This window comes from Callospermophilus lateralis, chromosome 11 (genome assembly GCF_048772815.1).
Source record: "Callospermophilus lateralis isolate mCalLat2 chromosome 11, mCalLat2.hap1, whole genome shotgun sequence".
In the NCBI taxonomy this organism is placed as follows: Eukaryota; Metazoa; Chordata; class Mammalia; order Rodentia; family Sciuridae; genus Callospermophilus; species Callospermophilus lateralis.
In genome coordinates this window covers 92,560,804-92,583,706 of record NC_135315.1, presented here as the reverse complement: position 1 = coordinate 92,583,706, position 22,903 = coordinate 92,560,804, and the positions used below count along the sequence as shown (strand labels likewise).

The window sequence follows — 22,903 nt, the reverse complement described above, 5'->3', positions numbered from 1 at the left end:
GTCCTGACTTTCCTGCTGAAGCCAACTCATGCCTAGGTGCCTCGCAAGGGCGCCAGACAGGGCCATGAGTCAGAATCCATGCCACCAACACAGGGGAGGACCTTTTCTCTTGTGGCTTTGAGGCTTTTAATAACCCACAGTTTGTAAATATCATGATTTTAAGATTCCCTGTGTCCTCGCCAGTCCTGTTGGCCAAGACAGTGTTCCTATCACTGTGCAGTATTGGTCACTGTCCCCCGTGAGCCTGCAGGTTTTGAGTATTTCTCCAGTGACTCCTCAGCATTACTGCCCGCTCTCCATCCCTGAAATCAATCCCTAAGACCAACATTCCAGAGCCTCTCAAGGGCACACAGGCCTTGACTGACCACCTTGTTGACTGACCAGGCCCTTTCTCTGATGACCCTGCCCAGATTGACATGTTTTGATGGCCCTCCTCCCTTTCCTTCCCCTGTCCTGTGTTTTATTGCTTTCACTGCTTCATGCTTGTGACCACTCCATGTGCTCAAATCCCAAAGAACAGAGACACCTTTGGACTCCCTGCAGCACCTGTCACAGTGCTGAGAGTGGAGATCTGAGCCATATTCATTGTGGCTGATTGACTTGAACTTCACCACAGGTGGGGAAAAAGCAGCATGCAGCCAGTTACCAGCTGGATGCTGAATATAGTGAAAAGGGCTTGAAACAACACACTGGAGTGAATTCACATCCCTAAATATTTGTCCCAGGATTTGCAAAATTACTTGTTTACATTCTCGACTGTAGTAAATTAAAATTTGTATGCAGTGAATATGGGTATATTTACCTGTTAGAGTCTGTAAACAAGTCTGGATGGTGCCTTGCATTTTGCCAGAGGGAGTGGTTTGTAAAGTAATGCCAGTGAGCCATTAAGTGTGGAGATTCCTTATTGGTTGACTGCTATATCTAGTTTATGTTAATTAGATAAGCTGTGTGGAATGTATAAATACCCCTCCTGTCCTACAATAAACGGCTCCCACTCCTGCTGTATCAATCTATACAAGTTCCTCGTCACCCCCAGGTTATTTTGCTGCAGCCAGACTATGGCATTTACCCATTAAACTGCAGCCCACACCTCACCCTGCAAGGCACTTTGAGGTTTGTGACTTCAGTGGGAGGAACTAGAGTTAAATGCACCTGGACTCTCCCTTGGCAGACTGACCTGTCCTCCCAGGCCGTGGGCTCCATGAGGACAGTACCTGTTCACTGGGGTCCTTGGATGTAATAGGTTGATGAAGCAGTTCATGAATCTTCTAAATATGTGAGAAACAATGACTTCACCATGGGGTCACAATGAGGTGGTCATAATAAAGAATAGCTAACATACAGCCTAGGTGCCAAGTTCCCTGCTCAGAATTTTATAGTCACCACATAATTCTGTTCCTCTTAGGAGCCTGTGAGTGGGACATCATCATCCCTATTGGGGAGATGAAGTGAACTGGCCAGCTGAGGTCACAGAGTCAGTAACTGTGAACGTGCCACGTGAACCCAGCTGAGACTCAAACATTTGAAGCACTGAGGGAAGAGGGAGGGAGGCAGCGATTCCTGGGGCCCAGGGTAATTCCTGGGGCTGGAGCTGAGGCTACAAAGGGAGGACCAGGGAGGAGCGAGAGGTTTCAGAAGGTCAGACCTGAGTAATAGAACAGGTTAACAGAGAGGAACCAAAGGAAAGGTCTGGCAGGAGGGAGAGAGGGGCGACTTTAGGAATTTGGGGTTCTAAGTTCCAAGGGAAAATCCATCTATGGAATTTGAGTGTGTGCAACCCAGTGTGAGAGGCAGAACGAGAATCTGCAGAGGAAGACTTCAGGAGTGTGAACTTTGGAACTACTTCTCAGAGATCCATGCTGGGGCCTATGAGCAAAGGAAAGATAAACAGACATGAACATAAAAACAACAAGAAGCAGCGTGCATTCATATGTGTGTGTACATGCATGTGCACAAAACACACACACAGACACACACACACAGACACACACACACACACACACACACACACACCCCATTCATTCCCTGAGGGCTTGTGTCACATAGTTATGTTTCAGTGTGAATCTTAATCAACTTTGATTTTCCTCTGACAGTTACTTTTCCCTGTTTCCGTGTTCTAGTTTAAGACTCGGTCTTCTTTTATGAAAAACCATATTCATACCAACATGAAAGTTCTTGTTTTCCATATAGAAGGAAAATTAGAAAACAATAGAATTGTAAGAAACAGCTTCATTGTTAGGACTGATAAATCGTACACTGCCCATCAGTCCATCTGTGGAGTAGCAGAATGTAACAGAGAAGTAGATCATTTGCATTTGAATACATAAGCAGCAGATCCTATAAAAAAAGATTCCATTTAGCAGGGATGCAAGACCCTGGTATTTTGCAGGGCCAAATTGGTCTTTAACCGACATTGCTAGCTTAGGCTTCTGTTCTAGGTAACTCACTTGCTGGGAAAATAACACTGTCTACAGAGTCAACGCTATTTAATAAATAACAGTAGAGGAAGATTTTTCATACTTGGGCTTAATGTCTTTGGGCAAATAATCTTGACTTGTGACTCACTTTCCTCATTCAGAAATGGGGAGAATAAAGAGTTTGCTTCTAGGACTGTGTGGGGCAGTAAGTATGTTCCTCTGCTTCCAAGAGCAGAACCGAGGAGGTGCCAAGTGGATCTTGTGCTGCTGCTTCTATTATCCGTGGAACATTTGGCTACTAACCCTGGTCACAAATTTCCTATGGACAAATTAGCACTCATGATAAGACTGATGCACAGCTGCTTCTGCCACACAAAACACGACAGAGTGCTTCAGCAATTTTTATTACCAAAGATGTTTCTTTGGTTTGCAGTGTGGGAAAGTAAGTTCTGGAGAAAGTGACTGCACAGGACCTTTCCACCCATCTCTCTTTGCCCTCCTTCTTCTTGTGAATCATGACTCCTCAAGCCCATGACCCCACACCCAATCCTCACCAAGGACAGAAAATGTGAACATAGATGGTAATACAAACTCACCAATCTCACTGTTCAACAGGCAATTTGTCTATAATAACAAGTCTCAACTGTTCAAAAATACAGTTAAAATTAAGCATAATTTTCTTTAAAAATTGGCTAGTATTAGTCAATTGAAGTTTCATTTCTTTTTTTCCCCTAAATACACATTCGTAATAGTAGGCTTTATCCCTCCTGCTAGTGACTTAAATGAATTTCAGTTGCATTTAGTATTTAGAGGTTAAGTGAGTACAAAGACACTAATATTAAAAGGACAGAGGAAGCCACCTGCAGCTCCCTGCAGCAGCCAGCAAGCCCTTCCTCAGGGAGGGGAAGGCACGGGCACCTCAGGAGCCCAAGGGGAACTGCTTGGATGTGTCACTCACGGCAGGGCACAAGAGCATCGCAGGCAAGCAAGAATCCCCTAGGAGGCAGTCTGAGCCCTGTGTGAAAACCCCTGATTCAACCCAGCTGCAGGGTGCCTGGCTTACACTTCACTTGTTACACTTAATCTTTGCTGCAATAAGGAGATGAAATATTTTGTTTCTCTTTGGTGAAAGGAATAAAATCTGTAAAATGAGCAGTTAAAATAACATCTTGTGTGTGTGTGTGAAAGCCTCATGTTTGCAAATACAGCTGAAATGGTACATGTATCTCATTTAGATAGATGCTAGTGGACATACTAGTAAAATAATTATTATTAAAATTTCATCTACCCCTTCATTTTGTCATTATTATTTAAAGGGTCAAAGCTGTCTATGTAATGTCTGGATTAAGATACCAATCTGTACCAGCTCTTATTTCATAAGACTCTTTGCTCTGTAGAAATCTGTGTCAACTTAAGTGAACAAATGACAATTTTCTTATGGATCAAGAAAATGTACATCTGCTTATATTTACCATCTATAATAGCTTTTTCAGACTCATCTGTTCTCTAGAAACAAATTTGGCATTTGACACTGATCTCCTGTGACCCCTGAGATGGTCTTAATGCTTCCTTTTGTTTAAGGTTCTCAGAAACACAGACTTAATTAGATCCAAGCACACGGTGATTGATTTCATTCATGCAGAACTTGCTCTATATTGTACTGTGCATAATGTTATATGGCACATTCACTTTTATTTTGTGCATTTATAATTGCTATATGTTTTGTATGAAAAGAGGTAATTTGAGCTGTTGAAGGAGCTATGGTGATATTATAAAATAGAACAGCAGATAGTCACACTGTCAAGGAATGTCATTTTTCACATTTTTAAACTCATCAGTGCTCAACATTAAACTACTAGAGTTTTAGTACCATGGTCCATGATCTATTTTATAGTATATACTTATTGATATATTGACATCTATATCTATTATTATAATACTATGGTATATATTATATATGTTATACATTGATATGGATATAATATCTATTGACATGCTTATCTATATAACATTCATCAGATATTCATTGTATTAGACTCGATTATATCCTGTAACTCAATACATCTTGCTAATATATTTGGTCACGTCACATGTATTACAAAGTCCCTTTGTAAGATAACTTTTTCATAGGACACTCAGAAATACACAAAGATGGCTCTTGACCCACAAATCACAAAACAGGAACAACAATACTTAGACCTATTTGTGGAGCAGAGTATTCTTACTACGATGGTCTTCTGCATGTGTACAAGACTTCTTTGTATATTCCTGCAAATAGGAGGGAAATAAAAACCCTTTAGATTGTTTAAGTAAATACCAAGCTGTTAAACATTAGTTCAAGTAACTGTATGAGATAAATATTGATTCAGACATGTAATAAATCTATGAAGATGACTTCTCCGTGCTTACTTTGAAGAGATTTTCCCCAGCAGGGCAAGGATGTCATTTCCTTGATGGCAGATGCGGTTTTAAGACTTGTCAAGGAGGAAGCATGTCTTGCTTAGGCATCTCTGCTCTTCTCCAGCTGAGGAATGCAAGCCAGGGTGCACTATTATTGTTAGACTACAAAGAAGAGACCACCCCAGTGGCTCGTGTGAACACTGTCACAGCTGCTCCTCTTACCTTTGAAATCGTTCAGGGTGATGCATGAAGAAGGGGCTGCTTTTATCAGCCTCCCACTCAGGGTATGTTCAGCCCACTGAGGAAAATACTTGTGATACACTGCTGATAGAAAACAAAACAGAGCCCACACTGCGGGATGCTGCCAATAAAGGCCTGCAGCTGTGATGGGGGGCATCCGATGACTCCACAGGCTTGTCACTAGGACCTGTGCTTCACTTATCAGTGATCACAGATCTCCATTGTCCCTAAGCAAGGGGAGCCCCTAAAAACCCCTGGATCACCAATGCTGACATGCATACATGGATGGATGGATGGATAGACAGACAGATAGGCAGAGAGAAAGACAGGATGAATGAATATATGTATATATTCCTTTCCACAAAGCACATCTTTGCTCCCATTAGATTGAATCTAATGATTAGCAGAGGGAAAACAGTTTGAGCTGCCAACTCCATATCACCCCATTCAGATAGCATCACTCAATTCCAGACTCCTACTCTCTCTGCCCCGAGCTACCAGGGTGGCCCACCTGCCTCCATGGCCCCTACAGGGAGTTTCTATTGTGCCACTCACCCTTCCCCAGGGACTCCAGCCATGCGTGGCTTTCCCCTGGTAATCCTTACCAGACAGCTGCCCCAGCCTCCTGTGCCTGGTCTGCACACCCCTTCTCTCATGTACCTGGCTTCTCCTTGGTCTTCAAGGTTGAGTCTCTTTCTATGGTCAAATCTTTATTAAATGCTGTCATGGCATTAGTGAGTCTTCTTCCATTGCACTTACTAATGTGTCAATAAGAAATGATCAACTCTAATTTTCTATGTTAGCAATTCTATCACTGTTTATGATATCAATGAGCACAGGGTATTGAAGTTATGTGTCTCCCACCCCAAATTGCCAAAACATGACTTAGGACCTACTGTGAGCACCATGCCAAGCTCTGGGTGTGTGCTGAAGACCAAAACTGCCTCAGTCCTGATGAGCTCTTGTAAATTTTTTGTGGTACTGGGGATGGAATCCAGGGCTTTGCACATGCTAGGAGAGTGCTCTCCACTGAGCTCTAACCTGATCTCATGACCTTCCTACCTTGGCTCCCCAGGTAGCTGGAGTTGCAGACGTGCTCTTTTGATGCATATAGTTTAAAGAAAAAAAATGACATAAAGTAAGTTTCAAGTTACAAATCTAATAGGTGTGGGACGAGGTCAGGGGAACTGGGTGTGGAGGTTGAGGCTGTTGAGGTCAAAGTCAGGAGGGGGGTGAGGAGGAAGAGCAAGGGTCAAGGGTCAGGGCCCACAGGAAGGGAGAAGAAAACCTAGTTAAGGCAACAGCAGTTGCATGGGCTTGGAGAAATACCCTTGATCAAAGTGTGAAAGAAAGAACTGTGGAAAAGAGTAAATGCTGGGCTTTGTGAGCTTTTCAATGAAGTGTGGACCTGACCCTGAGGGTTCTAGAGAACCAATGCTGTACACTGGCAGGTTCCCAGCACTCAAAACGGTCTTCACAAATCACTGACACCGTAGATCTGCATCATGTATGAAAGGCACTGAGTAGAGGAGATGCTACTTTAATATTTTAAAGCATTAGGTAAGTGCCAGGTGCAGGGGCACACACCTATGATTCCAGAGGCTTAGAAGGCTGAGGCAGGAGGATCATGAGTTCAGAGCCAGCCTCAGGAACAGCCAAATGCTTCTCAACTTGGTGAGACCTCTCTCTAAAAAAATACAACATAGGGCAGGGGGTGTGGCTCGGTGGTCCAGTGCCCCTGAGTTCAATCCCAGGTACCCAAAAATAAAAAAAAGCCTTCGATGAAAACTTTAGTAAACTCAGAATTCCCATCTATTTGGGAAAACTTAGACCAAGTAACACAAGATCCACATTTCTATTCAATTATATTTTATAATCTATAAAAAGAAAACTCCTCCAAAGTACACATTCATGAATAATGAATAATTTAGAAAGTCTAGAACAGATTTTTACATGTTGATATGTGTTTGTGTGATACATATAATATTCCATTTGAAATAATGCAACAGTGTAGGTTATCAAACTGAGACAAAAATATCAATCAACATATTTAACAGCAGCAATATGTTAATGGGTCTGACTTAATATATATATATCATCCAATATCTTTTAATGGTGCTTATAAATTTGTATATATCTTATTAAATATCTTATTAAGCAGCTCATTACTTTGAATATATCTTATTAAGTATCTTTCATTTCTTAGTTTCATTAATATTCAGCCTTACATTCTTAATATTTTCTTTCATTCAATTTCAAGTGCTTGAGTTAGATGTTCCCTGCCTTGAGTCTGAGTGCTGACCAGCCCATAGGTGCCTTGCTTCTCCAGACCGAGGCAGCCGAAAGCACAGAAGGAGATTCTGAAAGGAAATACATTCATTGCTCTTTTTTTCTTGATATGATGAATTTACTTACTGCCTTTTAAAAAGCGGCTGATTCGCTTTTCAAAAGCTGCTGGAAATAAATTATAAGGAATATACAAATAGATGATACATATTCAGATGGACAGGACAATGATCTTCTCGGAGTTCAAACTGTCACTGTGGAACTGCAGGTTTCCACACACACTCTGGGTCACCTCCTCAGGTATGGGGAACTAGAAAGACGTTCCTCCTGGCTTCACAGCAAAGCAAGCTAGACAAGTCACAAGTTCAAGACTTTTTTGAATCTATCAGAGCGCTGTGGTCACAGGGCCACCCTGAAGCCCAAAATCCAGAAAAAAACCCAACTGCAGAGAAGCCAGCACTTGTCCTTGGGGCAGAAACCACAGCAATCAGGGGAGGTACAGACTGGAGGAGGAAGAGCAGAGTGGAGCCCCGGGGGCCTCGGATAAACGGGAGGCGCAGGGTTCGCATCCTCTATCTGACCTTCTCCAGGGACCCCGCGGGCTTCATCTGTGTCTTCATTGGTTAAACAGCAACAGTCCTGGCTGGGAAGCACTGGGAAGGAGATTCCTCCTCAGACTCTTCCCCACCCACACCCCAGGGAAAAGCCTTAGGGGGAAGGGGGAAGAAAACACTACTGCCCCAGGGAACCATCAAATAGGGGGCAGCCCACAGCAAGGGAGTGGGCAGAACCCCAAGACCACCCACCCCCAAGAGCAAACGTACAATGTTGGCTTGCTGGGAGAGAAGCCCCCCCTCCACCACCGCACTAAGGGGAGGTGTGAGGAAAGAAGTGTTTGAGAGCAGCTAGGAGACAGAGAAGGAGTAAAACCCCCTGGAAATCCACCCCACGCCACGCACAAGGTATCATCTGAGGGGCAGCCGGCAACCATACCAACGCTCAAATTGCCTACCTCCCCCTTCCTCCCCACACTGAAGGCCCCACCGGAAAACACGAGGGGCTCACCTGCAGGTACAAGAATGACTTACTTCTACCTCAATTGTTTCCATAACACATTCTGCTTTCAACAAGCAATCATAAAAATCTAAAATGATAAAAATTATTGCAAAAGAGGACCAAAGTTGACGAATGTATACTACCCATTTTTGAGGTGTATGATAAATCTAGTGTGATCAAGACAGCCTGGTATTTGCTATAGATACACACAGAGACTGTAGAGATAGGTCAGCATTAACACAGGAAGCTCATGTTATACAAAGCTGCAAAGGTAGTCAATTGAATAAGGAGAAGTTTTTTCCACAAATGATAAGAACTGGATGTCCAGATGCAAAAAAAAAAAAAAAAAAAAAGATGAACCTGGATCCATATCTCACCCTTCATACAAAAATCAGCTCAAAATGGATCAAAGCCTTCAGTGTTGAACTCTAAAGCATCTAGGAAAATCATTTTGTGATTTTGAGTTAGGTAAACAGTTTTTAGACCCTACCCCAAAAGTAGGATCCACAAAAGAAAAATAAATTGAAAACTTTTATCTGTATCAAAATTAACTTTCCGACACTGATAGAATAAAAAGTTAAACAAAAGACTGACAGAATATATTTCAGATTGAAGACTTATATTCAGAATACATGAAGAACCCTCAAACAATAATTAAAAAAAAACTACTTTTTTTTAAATAGGAAGAAGACTGAAACAGACACTTCAGAAAAGATACAGGGGTGTCATAGAATGCTCAGTGCTACACAAATTAAGGACAGTGTCACTCCCCTGAGTTCTGAGGAGGCTGACTCCTTGCTACACAGTAAGCTGAAGGTTTGGTTTTTCAGAGGCAGATTAGGTTTACTTTATACTTGATATCCAGAACAGTGATCATTCATTCCAGTGTTACATCTTTAAACATAAAAATGTTCAACATTATTAATTAATTAGGGAAATTTATAATTAGGGAAATTCAAATCAAAACTACCAGGAGATACCATAGACTCTCTGAACTGAATGAATCCTGAAAACATCAAGGATCTGGGCCACTATAGAGCGTGCACACAGCCACCTGCACCTGCACAATCACTTGTGAGGTTAGAGCTTCCTAACATGCACCTATCAGGGCTCAGCAATGCCCCTTCCTGGTATTACTAACTGAAACTTGCAGCCACACACACTCACACATACAAATGTACATAAGTGTTAATAGTAGCTTTATTTATAATCCTCCAAACTTGGAACAACCCAGATTTTCTTCTGCTGGTGAATGGGTAAACAAACTAAGTATCCATACAAGAGAAGGCCACTCTGTCATTAAAGGAAAAAACCCAATACTTCATACAACGTGGATGAATCTTAAATGCATTCTGTAAATGAAAGGACCCACATTCAGAAGACTGCATGTAAGACTACATGTATATGACACATAGACAAACAAAATTATAAGGATAGGTCAGTGGTTCCAAAGGTTGGCATGAGGGCAGGGTTCTACAAAAGACAAACAAATGGGAATGTGGGGGTGACAGCTGCTCTGTATCATCACTGGGGAGGATTCATGACTGTGTATCTGTCAAACTTACAGAAGTGTATTCCACAGAGAGTCAATTTCACTGAATGCAAATAAAACTGATAATTTACTACTGTTAATCTGTCTCTGAAAAAACAAAACCTGCAGCTCCCTGCGGAGCAGCAAGAAGTCAGCCGAGTCAGAACTCAGAGGCTGACGTTATCCTTAATTTGTATACCACTGAGCAATTCATTTAGAAAAGAAACTTGTTAATGGGATGTCTTCTTCTCAGTTGGTATCTGGAGGTTCCAATGCTCTTAGACCAGCTCATTTCCATGGAAGGTGCCATCTGCTCCTAGTAGCACACTGAGTCAAAACCCTGTGTCTCTGTCTTCTAGGACAGGACCAGCCATCAGCTCTTGGTGAGCACACTCACCTCCTTGGAGAGCTCCTGGCTCTGGGGACAGAGCCCTTAACATGTAGGACCTGCCCAGCTGTCTGCTCCCTGCTACAGTGTTCACCCCTCTTCTCCACTCCCTGGAGCTCAGCCCAGGTGTCACTTACCATGCAGGTCTTTGCGACACACTGCTCTAAAGCTACCAGGTAAGAATCTCAACATCTGTACTGCTAGAACAGGCATCAAGGTCCATCACGACTGTAATTAACTAAGGAACCAAGGAACTGGGGAAGAAGGAGCCACCTACATATCACTGACCATTAGATTTTTAGCAGTTAGGAAAGGACCCTGCAAAAAGTGAGGATCGATAAATGCTTATAGACTGAATTAATGAACAAGTAGGTTTATTTTAGTGTTGATATCCAGAACAGTGCTCATTCATTCCAGTGTCACATTTTTAAAAGTAAATTCAACAGTTCATTGCTGGCTCACACTCAGCTCCAAGGGAGCTGTTTTAGTTAATTTCATGTGTTAATCTGGCTGGGCCGGGGGGTGCTCAGGCACTTGTCAAACATTGCTCTGGGCATGTCAATGAGGGTGTTTCTGAATCAGTGGACCAGTGAGCAGACTGCTCCCCTCTTGTGGGGGGAGTTGAAGCCCTGCCTAGAAGAGAGAGCTGATGTGGCCACCTGATGCCTGAGATGGGATACCAGCCTTTCCTGTCTTCAGACTCAAAAAACTCAGTCCTTCTTGGGTTTAGAGAATGCTGACTTTCAGACTAACACTTCAACTACCAGCTCTGTGGATTCTCAGGCCTCTGAATTCAGATTGGAACTATCTGTTGGTTTTCCAGGTCTGTAGCCTGCTAATGACAGAAGCTGGAACTTCTAACCTTCCATAACTGTCAGCTAATTCCTTATAATAAATCTATTTGTTAGTGGTTTCTCAGGAGAACTCTAAAATAGGACCTCCTATAAAATTTTTCCCTTACATTAGTTACTTTCTTAAATTCCTGACATACTTGGACTTTTTTAGGCACACTCTGTATCTTGTACCCACAACGCATCCATTTTGCTTCCTACCATCTTTGCAGTGCTGCCCCCACTTCACTGTGTCCAAGGACTGAATATGGCCCACTGTGTGACTTTTTGGTTTGGGTTCTAGGAAGAAACAAACTAAACTGCTCTCCAGAGATCTGCTAAACCTACACAAAAACAAACAAAATAAAAAATGTGTCATCATTAGGAAAAGGGTACTTTTCAAATATGGAAAAACCTAGTGTGGTCACTTCAGAGGAATACTGGGGACTCAATATTTTCTTGAGACTTCAGAGGTGCTCTAAAGAAACAATCCTGTACTGACCCGGTATTCCAATTCCGAGTGCAGGGGTCACACAGTTCCTTAGCTGTCATGCTCCTGGTGAGTACGTCAGCATGTCACCATAAAAATCTCAAAGGCAAAGCTCCCTCCACACACCACCTCACCGTCACTGGCTCTGGCCCACTGTAATATCGAGGGAAGTGCACCTTCTGAGAAAAGTCTGATTTTTTAATATCAATAATAGTTCTATTTCATGTCAGCAAGAGCATTTCCCCAAACCATGTATTTCCAACTAAAAAGTTAAAAATAATAGATATTGATAACTAAAACTTGAACAAAATGTGGCTCAGTACAGCCCTGGCCTACCATGTGAGGCCCTGGGTTTGTCCTCTAAAAACACAAAGTAAATGATTTAAAAATTCTAAAAAAGTTGGACAATACAAAAAAACTAAAAATATTTGCAGCTATTTGAAATAAACAGCATTACTTCTTTAAACACTTTTTCAATTGAAGGTCACAGTTTACTCTAACTAACTGCCATAGGCTCCCAACATTTCCCCAATCCTCGAATGCTGTTAGGTCCACTATTTTTGTTCAAATAATAGTACCAGAGAACTCATTTTCAATCAGAGGCAAAGTTATATTTCATTAAATTCATTGATCTTTGAGAGAGAATGTGAAAGCAATAAAGAAATACAGATAGAAAGAATTCACTGAAGACCACACACCCTAAGCAAATGTGTGTCTCCAGCATGTTTTCTGAGATAAACTCTTCAATCATGTTTGTTATTAAATAGCACCAAAATGCACTGACTCAACACAAGGCATTTCTTTGTTATGGACTTGGGAGAACACGGTGTAGGAATGCGAGGAGGAGCAACCAGACAGGACTCAGACAGGAGAACAAGCCAGATGGAAAGGAGTAGAGAAAGGTTCTGGGACTCACACTCTGAACAGGAAGGTAACTCTCCCACTGCACTGCACTTGGGACTCAGAACTCCTCAAGTTTCCTGCATGCACACACACACACTGTGCCTTCCAGTGATTCTAAAAGTGAGAAGAATACTCCAATCTTTAACTCCCTGAATGCTAAAATTCCAGTTATTTCCCTGGCCTATGAGCAAAGCAATATTGATGCAATAATCATGGAATGTTACTGAAACACAGTTTTTAGGAGTGATTTCTCATTCTGCTCTAAATATACAAAGATTTTGATTTGTCATGCGATTGTTTACCCCTTCCTAAGTCTCCTAAATAGTGCAGTAAGAAGGAAAAATAGATTTTATCTGAAAAACTGTGTGCATCTGATGAAATAAAATGGGGACAGAAGAGAAAATTTTGAATACAATAACAGCAAACCAAAATTATTGATCTACTTGAAAGCAGTGTATTATTTCAAGCTGCTCTACTTCCAAAAGTGGATAAAGAACCAAAATTCTCAAGTAATAAACACAGGGAATCATATTCAAACCCTGAAAAGTATGTCTAAGGAGTGATACAACTGGCAGCTGTTTTTAATCAGTGGCTTTCTCCTTGGATGTGATGGTTACAGGGATGAAAGGTATTTGTCTCATAAATCAAATATATTTGGTGTATATGCTAATTCATTTTCTCCTTCAAACACACCTAAAACTTGAACATAAACAACCATCTAGCTATGGTCCAAATTTCTGCATTCCTCCCAAGATTCACAGATTTAATCCTAGCCTCCAACGTGTCAGGGGTGGTCTCTAGGCAGTGAGTGGGTAGAGGGGCACAGCCCTCAGGAATGGGATATTAGTGCCCCTGTAAAGAAGATCTCAGAAGCTGGCTCATCCTTTTGCTACTTTATGAGGACAGAGCAAGAAGGTGTCAGCAATGATCTTCTGTGATTTATCAGAATGTGCCTTCAATACACAAAGATTGCTGTTGCAGGTTTCATCTTGTTGCTGCATGCTAGCTACTGCAAAGTCACCAAGGTGCACCCACCCAAAGTACCCTCAGATAAGACACTGTTTAAAGTATCAATACTTTTTTCTACATTCATCATCAATTACCTTGATTTTAAGAAGTTTTAAAAATCAGATTACACTTAGGCTATGTTTTGGATAAATGTCCCATAAAGGCCTATGTGATAAACATCAGGTCCCCAACTTGTTGTTACTGGGAAGTCACAGAACCTTAAAAGGTGGGACCTACTTGGTCTTCAGGTCACGAAGGGGGGCTTTGAATGAGACAGTGGGACCCTTGCCCTTTCCTCGTCCTCTTTCACCACCAGGCCATGAGAAGATTCCTTCTACTTTGCCACCAGTGCCACCCGAGGCCTAAAGGCAATGGGTTCACCTCATCAGGGACTGGAGCCTCTAAAACTGTGAGCTAAAGTAAATCTTTTCAAAGTTGATTAGCTCAGACATTTGTTATAGTAAAAGTTTACTGACACCAAGTAGCATTAGCATATTATCTATTTTGAATATTGGAGCTGAAATGCCATTATCATCTGGTGAAATTTAGCATCAAAACAGTATAAATCTAGGGGCTGTGCAGGGGGCTCAGTGGCAGAGTACTTGCCCAGAGCATGAGGTCTGCTTGCTCTAAAAAGCAGTTCTGAGCACTGAGTACTTTCTGAAATCATTGACCATCTCTTCATTAACAAATTGTTAAATTGTCTAAAAAACCCAGACTTTAAAAATTAAGTTCCTACAGAAGATGAGAGTAAAGCAGAAAAATTAAAGTACTAGTAATTTTCAGTCAATATATCATGTATTCTCTTGGAAAACAAACTTAGATTCTATCTTCTTTTCTTAGAAACAAAGTTACCCCAATCAATATCTAAAGCATGTGGAAAAAGAAGAAGAAAAAGAAGTATCATTAGTACTTTCAACCAGTTTGGGATGGAATATTACCTATTAGTTTAAAAGAAAAACCAAAAAAACCTAGTAAATGTACTTGAAAATTAAAATCAGGAAAAAGTTTGCCCAAAATGTGGGATAATATGTGTCCCTGAATTTCTGCCTAGTGACAACAATACTTTCACATTTTTTAAGAGAGAGAGAGAGAGAGAGAGAGAGAGAGAGAGAGAATTTTAATATTTATTTTTTAGTTATCGGTGGACACAACGTCTTTGTTTGTATGTAGTGCTGAGGATCGAACCCGGGCCGCACGCATGCCAGGCGAGCGTGCTATCACTTGAGCCACATCCCCAGCCCAACTTTCACATTTTTTGAACTGTGTAGTCCTTGCTAAAACATAGCCCAGAGATATGGAACATGAAAACATAAAGAAAGATATAACCAAAGAGAAGAAGAGTCAGAAACAGAAAAACCACATTCTTTAAGCCTTGCTTGCCCCAAAGCCTGCGGTGGCACCTGGGTGCTTGCTGGTGGGAGTGAAGGGACTAGGAGTCCCCAGCCTCCAGACTAGGACTCACTGGCTGAAACCAGAGCTGGGACAGGGGCTGGGCCAATACAACAATAAAAAAAGATGAAATTAAAAATGTGGGGAGTATGCTCAGTGGAGCACACAGAGCTAGCCGCAGTGGAGACAGCAAGTGACCACTTCAAGTCAATATTGAATCTAGAAGTCAGCAGCTTGCAGGAGGAACTTGACCTTCCCATTTGCAGCCCTCATAGTCGGTCACCCTGGGGACAGAATGGTAAGGTGATCAATAACCCCTGGAGTAAGAATAACAGAGTTCCAAGAGGGGGAATGAAACTCAGCACTCAGCGAGAAGGCAGCAAACCCAGAAGCGTGTACTCGCGTCTAAGCTAAAGTAACTCAGAAAATTCCTAAGGGCTTAAAACATGCAATTGTATTGTTCAGAGAAATAAGGGCAGGGGCAAAATTGACTTTTTTAAAAGGAAATAACTTAATGAGCAGAGGCATAAATCCAGTAAAACAAGGAAAGTCAAGGGCCTTCTGCAGGGTGAAGCACAGTAGGCCCCAGCACCAACCTCCCTGTAGCAACTGGCAACTGAGAGAGAAAAATGACAACTGTATTTTTACCAACATGAGGGGGTTGCTAAAGCAAGAAAATGAGATGAACTGGAACTCCAGAGCAGGAGCTCTTTCAAAGTGAGGAACAAAGTGACTGCTGGTTTCTTCTCAGGGGTCATTTGTTGATTTGGGGACACATGTAATTCTACAGGTGCAGACTAAGAATTGTGACTGGGCTGCCTTAAGGGATTCTAACAAGGGAGCAAAGACAGCAAGGTTTGTAGGAGTCAGTGTGTCCCTTTTAAGGAGCAGAGTGCTTGTGTGATGGGTCCTGAATACAAGGTTCATTTTCCCTAAGGGACTTTGCTAAACTGTGGGCTGTGCTTAGAAGCCTGAGAGACCAGGCCAGGTGTGTCTAAAGCCACCTTGAGGGCTCCACTGGCGGCATGTGAGAGAAGAATTCTGCTAAGCCAGAATGCTTGCTTTAAACACAAAACTCCAGGATGTGTAAGGAATCAAGGCCAAAAGCACCACACATTAACATCTCCCAGGGAAGTGAATTAGCAAGTCCTCAGAGCTGAGCAGAGCTGACCAGCCAAACCACGCCAAGCACAGACAGGAAGCAGAGGCCTTTCCAAGGTCAGCAAGGACCCCAGTCCAGCTTGCTCTCACCTGCACCAGTTCCTCACCAGCCTGGTCAAGCAGGGAGGAGGAAAGCCTTCTCTGCCACCATGATCATCTATCACCATCTGACATACAATTAAAAAATTGTTAGATAGGAAAAGGCAAAGAATAGGAGATTAGTAATCTAGAGAAAAAAGATAATTAATATAGGCTGAGAAAATACCCAGAGGTTAAAATAACTGTGATTAAAATATTGGAGAAAATAGATGTATATAAAAGGGTGAAAGATGGAGAATTCCAACAACAAATGGAAGCTACAAAAATCAGCAATGAAAATTCCATAAGAGAACTAAAGAACATAATTATTAGGCATTAGGGATTCTGGATGCATTCACTACTATCCTGATTACAACACAAACAGAACAGAAATTCACAACACACAGAACCTGACAACAAAGCAAAAGCTGGTGGCCTAGTGGAAAAATGAAAATTCAATACGCACTTCTACAAGCCCATAAATGGACAGACGTTCCAAGGGCAGTTGGAGGCATGTCGCAGAGTGGAAGATGAAAATGCACACCCCATGATCCAGCAACCTGGCCCCCAGCAAGTGGGCTGCAGCACCTCTCCCTCCTTTACTCCTAGTACAGGTTTAAAAGGATTCTTGAGAATGTTCTCAGCAGCACAGCACTGCTTCATGAAGTAAGACAGCTGTGCACATGAAGAGTTTGAGCATTCTTTCAGCTAGGCTGCGACAGTCTAGGTGGGCAGCAGCATTGTGTGCTGCTCTCCCTCAGAGGACAGCTGGCATTATGGTATGTAAAGTGCCGCACAAAGCACGAGGGTCCATATAAAAAATTCATCAGAAATGATGTCATAAAGAAGCATATGCCTAACAGAAGGGGTACGAGATACAACATATGCCTAACAGAAGGGGTGCGAGGAAAACTCAAGGTAGAAGTCGAGAGAGAGAAAAGTGAAGAACCATCAATGCTACAGAAACAGACAAAAAGCTGGGAAAGAACAGTCCATCATTGAGGGACTCTTATTTGACACAACAACAAGTGTCAGGGTGGTCTCCCAGTTTGCCATCTTGTCCTACCAAGCCACGCTGCCTTCCACCATGGACTCGAGTTTCCTGCTGAACTCTCAAAACCTAGACAACTGATCTTAAATTGTCATCACAGTTTCATTCTGTCTATGCTTCATATGGTGTGCCCTGGAGACACTCTTTCTTCCTACTCCACAGGGCGACCCAGGAAGCCATGCCACACACAGAAGACTCACTCCTGGTCCTGCAGATGTTGGCCTGAAATGAACACAGGCTCTGACATGACCAGAGTGAGGGTCGGGAGTTCCAGCTCTGTGCCAGACACCTCCCACGAAGACCCCAGGGTTCAAGGCCCAAGAGTAGGTTCACCCGGAGCTCCAACCAGACCCAGCCTTCAGGCACCCTCCAGCCCCTCCCCAGGTCCTCGATACTGGAAGGCGTCTTGCAGTCCCAGGTCACCAGGGGGCTCCCCTCTAAGCCAATTCTAGACAAGGGCCGTCCAACAAGACACACAAGGCCCTAACAGAAGCAGAAGGGGCAGGAATGGAAGAAGCCAGTCCAAGAACGTGATCGTGTTCCACTAACAACAGAACTGGAAAAATCATCAAACTCCAAAATTAGTTAAAAATACAATGAAAAAGCAACAACAGAAATTAATGTGTCTTATTTACCTTAGCTATTTTCGCTCTACAGAAATACGAATTCAAGCTCCATGAAGGTAGGACTCTGCCTACTCTGCTCACTGCTGGATCTCCCACAGAAATCAACCTAACACAGCTCACCTGATTTAGTACAAGATGCTTTTTTAGCCATTTACTTTTTCTTCAGTTTTTCTTTCTATTTTTCCCTATATTTTACTCTTAATACTAGGTGAAACACATAATATTGTATGAATTTTTTTATGAACTGTTCTTAAAAACACACAGCATTTGCTCTCAATATTTTCGGTTAAGAATTAATGATATTAGGGTTAGAGTTGTGGCTCAGTGGTAGAGCACGTGCCTAGCATGTGTGAGGCCCTGGGTTCGATTCTCAGCATTGCATATAAACAAATAAAGGTCCATCAACAACTAAAAGAATATTTGGGCTGGGGCTCAGTGGTAGAGCACTCACCTAGCACATATGAGGGACTGGGTTTGATCCACAGCACCACAAAAAGGTAAATAAATAAAATAAAATTATGTCCATCTACAACTAAAAAATATTTTAAAAAATAATAATTGATATTAAAAAAAAATTCATGACAACTAAATCTAAGAAATGACATACTGTGCCAAGTCAGAAGGGAACATGACAGTATGGAACTAGATTAATATGAAATTCCTTTTACCTCTCTTTGTTGTTCAGGAAAATGGAACTCTGCAAGTTGGTACTTAATGTTAATACACAGTCATATCATTGCATGTAAGAAGTCAGCATACAATATTATGTGTTTCACCTAATATTAAGAGTAAAATACAGGGAAAAATAGAAAGAAAACCTGAAAAAAAAGTAAGTGGCCAAAAAAGCATCTATTACTAAATCACTTCTTTGAAAGTTCCCCCAGCTTAGTATATCTGAGAATAAGGGTTTTTTCTTTATCAATTTCTCACTACTAATAAATTGTTTCACATGACTATGTGGAACTATCAACATTATCAGATTTTAAATGTTAAGAAAATAACAATATAAAAGCTGGTTTTGGATTTTGTTTTTGTTTAAAGTGAAAAAAAGATTTTGCGTATCTTTGCTTATATTTCATCTCATCACATAGCTACTTCTATCTCCATCAAAATACCACAACTCCTTGAAAACAATGGTCCTCTGTCCCACTGTCTGGCTATTAAATTACAATTATACATGCCCTGATAGAATATGTTCCTATTAAAATTCCTTGAAGGACCTATTGAAGAAGTCAGTTGACTTAGTCAATTTTCTGCTTCTGCAACAAAATATCAGAGAATGTGGAATTTATAAACAAGAGAGGTTTATTCAGTTCTCCATTCTGGAGGGTGAGAAATCCAGGATGGAGGGGCAGCATCCAGTGAGGAAATTCTTACTGGTTAATGTAGTAAAAGGGCAAGCAAGTGTAGATACAGGAAATATAGAATGGAAAGACAAAATGATTAGCACCCACTATCAAAAATAGCACCTACTGTCAATCAGAAAAGCAGTGCTAGTGCGGTTTTCACACATAGCTCTAAATGCTTCTTTCTTCCTTCGATTAGATAATAACTGTAAATTACACAAGAAAAAGAAAATATGAGGAACAACTGAGTAAGAGAAAAATTTCTTTTAGAAAAATCAATGATTCTATAGTGAGAGGTATGCTTAAGTATTACAACATCAAAAATATATAGTTATCAGGATTTTAAACATTTAGGTGTTATAAATTTATATATGCATTCCAATAAATTACAAAATTATATAATTTTAATTAATTAGGGTATTCTTGAATTCTTTGAAAGTAATTGTTTTAGGTGTCATCCAAATAGTTCATGAACTTACTGATGACAAAGTGATTAAAACTCAGGTCTTCACTATTGATGGTTATCTTGAGAAAAAGTAATAAAAGATGTTTTTGTGTAGAGATCATTGTCTCCTAAAAGGGAAAGTTTCATTTTCAAGACTCCCTCACTGGCTCAATCACAGTGACTGCAGAATGGACCTGCTCCATCACACCTGCCATCTCCCGTCCGTGCCACAAGCATTAACTCAGACATCCTCATAGACTGGTGAATGTTCTAACAGTTTTAAGCCTGATTCTGATGACCAAAAGATGCACCCTGACTTCCACTGGACTGCACTGACAGATTAAAAAGCCCCAAGAGTCCTATACTTCTCAAAAGCAAGACTCTGTGTGCCGCAGTTCGGCTGCAGTAAAATAACCGGGGGGTGATGAACAACTTGTGTACATTGATACAGCAGGAGCAGAAGCCATTTATTGTAGGACAGGAGGGGTATATATACATTCCACACAGCATATCTTAATTAACTTAAACTAGATACAGCAGTCAACCAATAAGGAATCTCCACACTTAATGGTTCTCTGGCATTACTTCACAAACCATTCCCTCTGCAAAATGCCAGGCGCCATTCTGACTTGTTTACAGACCCTAAAATCTGTGAGTTTAATAACCCCTCACAACGTTCAGTTCTACGCTATCATTCCTCATTCTTAGCCACACTGTGAACCAGCCCTCACTCTCCAACTTCACTACACACCAACTTCTACATCACTCCTCTTTTCATCAAGTCCTTAAAAGAAACCTATTATTACAAATATGGAGAGAGATACTTCAAATGCCACTTAACTAGCTTGGACAGTTTACTTCACTTTCTACCCCTCAGTTTCCTCATACGTAAAATGGGAATGACCTCACAGAACATTATGAAGATGAAATGGTTTAATATTTATAAAACTCTTAGAACAATGACCAACATACTGTTTGCTATAATTACTAAATATTATCAATATGCCTTCAAACTTTATAGATTTCATGACACCAGATTTGAGGAGACCATAAAAACAAGCATCCCCCTTTTCAGAGCTACTTAAAACTGTTCCAATCGTCCAGGAGACACACTCATACAAACCTCCAGTGCACAGTGTTCCATAAGCCTTGGGGCACAAACTTTGACCTGCTAAAGCTTAGTTAATATGGGAAAAAAAGGTGTGTGGCAAAATGAGTCATTCAAGTAGAAGGGAATCAACAGCCAGCACACAATAACCAATTGCCACTTTCACAATGACTAAGGAAGTGACAGGCAAAAATCATATTCTCAAGAAATTATGTTTTCTTGAGCAGATTTTGAATCTGCAGTCACTTCAAAAAGCAAATTGCTTAGATCAGTCCACTCACCATGAACAAATGCTTAACTAAAATTAGGGGGGAAAAATGTTCTCTGCACCACTCACTAAAAGCACTAAAATAATCCCAAAATTTTCACTACGTTATAAATATCACATAAACTTATAATTCAACTTTTCAATAAGTTAATATGGAAATAATCCCAAAAACACAGTAGCAAATTTTCTTCAGATTCTCAATGCCTATAATGCCTTTTAAGGAGAAATTTTCATGTAAAAAATAATATACTATAAACAAAAGTTACTGGCTTCTACACTGAGAGTTCTTCTACTTCAGCTCATAGTATAGATAGTTCATCCTCCCTGAAAATAAGGCCTGGTTTCCAGGCAGCTAACTGTTCTTCTTTATCATAAGAACAGACTCCCCTTACCACTGACAGTTACTGTTAGAAACGGAACATTCTGTTATTAAACTACAATAGTTAAGACTTACTTTTAATCTATATACTGTGCATTACAAAGTTCTGTTTCTTCCCATACTAAAATAAACAGTTGTACTCACAACCACAGATTAAGCCCAACTGCACAGCACTAGTAAAAGTACCTCAAAAAAAAAAAAAACTAGCTAAAAATCACTAATTTTGCACAGAAACCAAAACACTATGACATTCTTTGCTGTTACCTTTTGGATGCTTCTGCTGGGTTCCTCTCACATTCCCCAGGCTGTACGCGGCTTTGAATGTCTGGATCTCGTAGCTTGTCCTCATATCCTTGGAGTAGTCCACTGTAGCATATCTGGGAAACCAGACCTCTAACGAACCCTCCAACACACAAAGTATCAGAGTCCTGGGCTTTGCAGAAATGAAAGGCCAAAGCCTGGTGATGTAAACCTCTCTGCAAGCTTGTAGGTGAACTTGGCCATAAGAGTTCAGTACACAGGGCTGTCTTGCCACTACCAGGCCCTCCTACCAACAACACACCCCAGGCAGCTGCCTTTCCTGAGACAGCACCAGGGTTATTCCCAGAATTCATCACAAGCGAAGGTGTGTTGACAGCACTACTGCAGCTGGATTTCTCCTGGAGGCAATGCTGAAGCTTGTGGAAAACCCACTCCCTACAGTAAAACTGCTTCCTGAGCAGTAAACTCGTTTGGGCCATTTTGCAGACTTTTTCTTCCCAAGGATTAGTCATAATAGGTTTTCTATCTTCCACACTGGCTAGGAGCTAGGTACACCAACATAGTCTTTATATCCATTTGGACATAACTTGCATTTGAATGACAAAAGCAACCAGTTACAGAAAAATTCAACAGTCACAATTTATCAATACAATGTGCATGACTGTAGTTGCTTCCATATTCTTGATTAGCAGAGAATATATTAATTGTGAACAGATGCAAAAAACAACTGGTTCCAAAGCTTGCCAATAGTTTTTGTATATCTTGATGGGTCATATAGTTCCATTGTTATGTCTGGAGTTTATGTGACTGTGGAGATTTAAAGCATACAGATGAAATAATAAATATGGAAAACTCAAAAAGAGAAAACTCAGTCTTTCAATATATAACCAATGCTTCTCCAAATTCCAGTGTTAATTGTGTGTATGAAAATCAGATGTAGAAAAGCTGTCCACTATCTTAAACGTCATCAAAGAGATAGCATTTATATAGTACATAGGTAGCTCTGTATTTCCTGTTGAAGGATGACCACTCCAAGTACTAGTTCTTGCCAGTTTTAGGCATCTGGGTAACTGCAAGGGAACTGATTCAGATTATCTCTTATGTGGCAGACATGACAAACCACTGTTTACACCTTCTTAATCCAAAGCATTCATAAAATGCATTTTTCAAGACAGCAGATTCTTAATAAACGGGTTCCTGGGTGTTAAGATGTCCAGGTAATCCACAATTTCCATAAGT

At 41.1% G+C, this 22,903-nt stretch overlaps 1 protein-coding gene across 1 annotated transcript in view; it reads right to left on the bottom strand.

The window, feature by feature from the left end:
* Positions 1-22,176, bottom strand: part of LOC143410693 (ankyrin repeat domain-containing protein 50-like) — an 80,882-nt gene extending 58,706 nt beyond the window's left edge. Inside the window, exon 1 of the mRNA XM_077110652.1 lies at positions 21,668-22,176. Within this exon, the coding sequence (XP_076966767.1) occupies positions 21,668-22,176 (509 nt within the window). The remainder of the gene's footprint in view (positions 1-21,667) is intronic.
* Between the last annotated feature and the right edge of the window lie 727 nt (positions 22,177-22,903).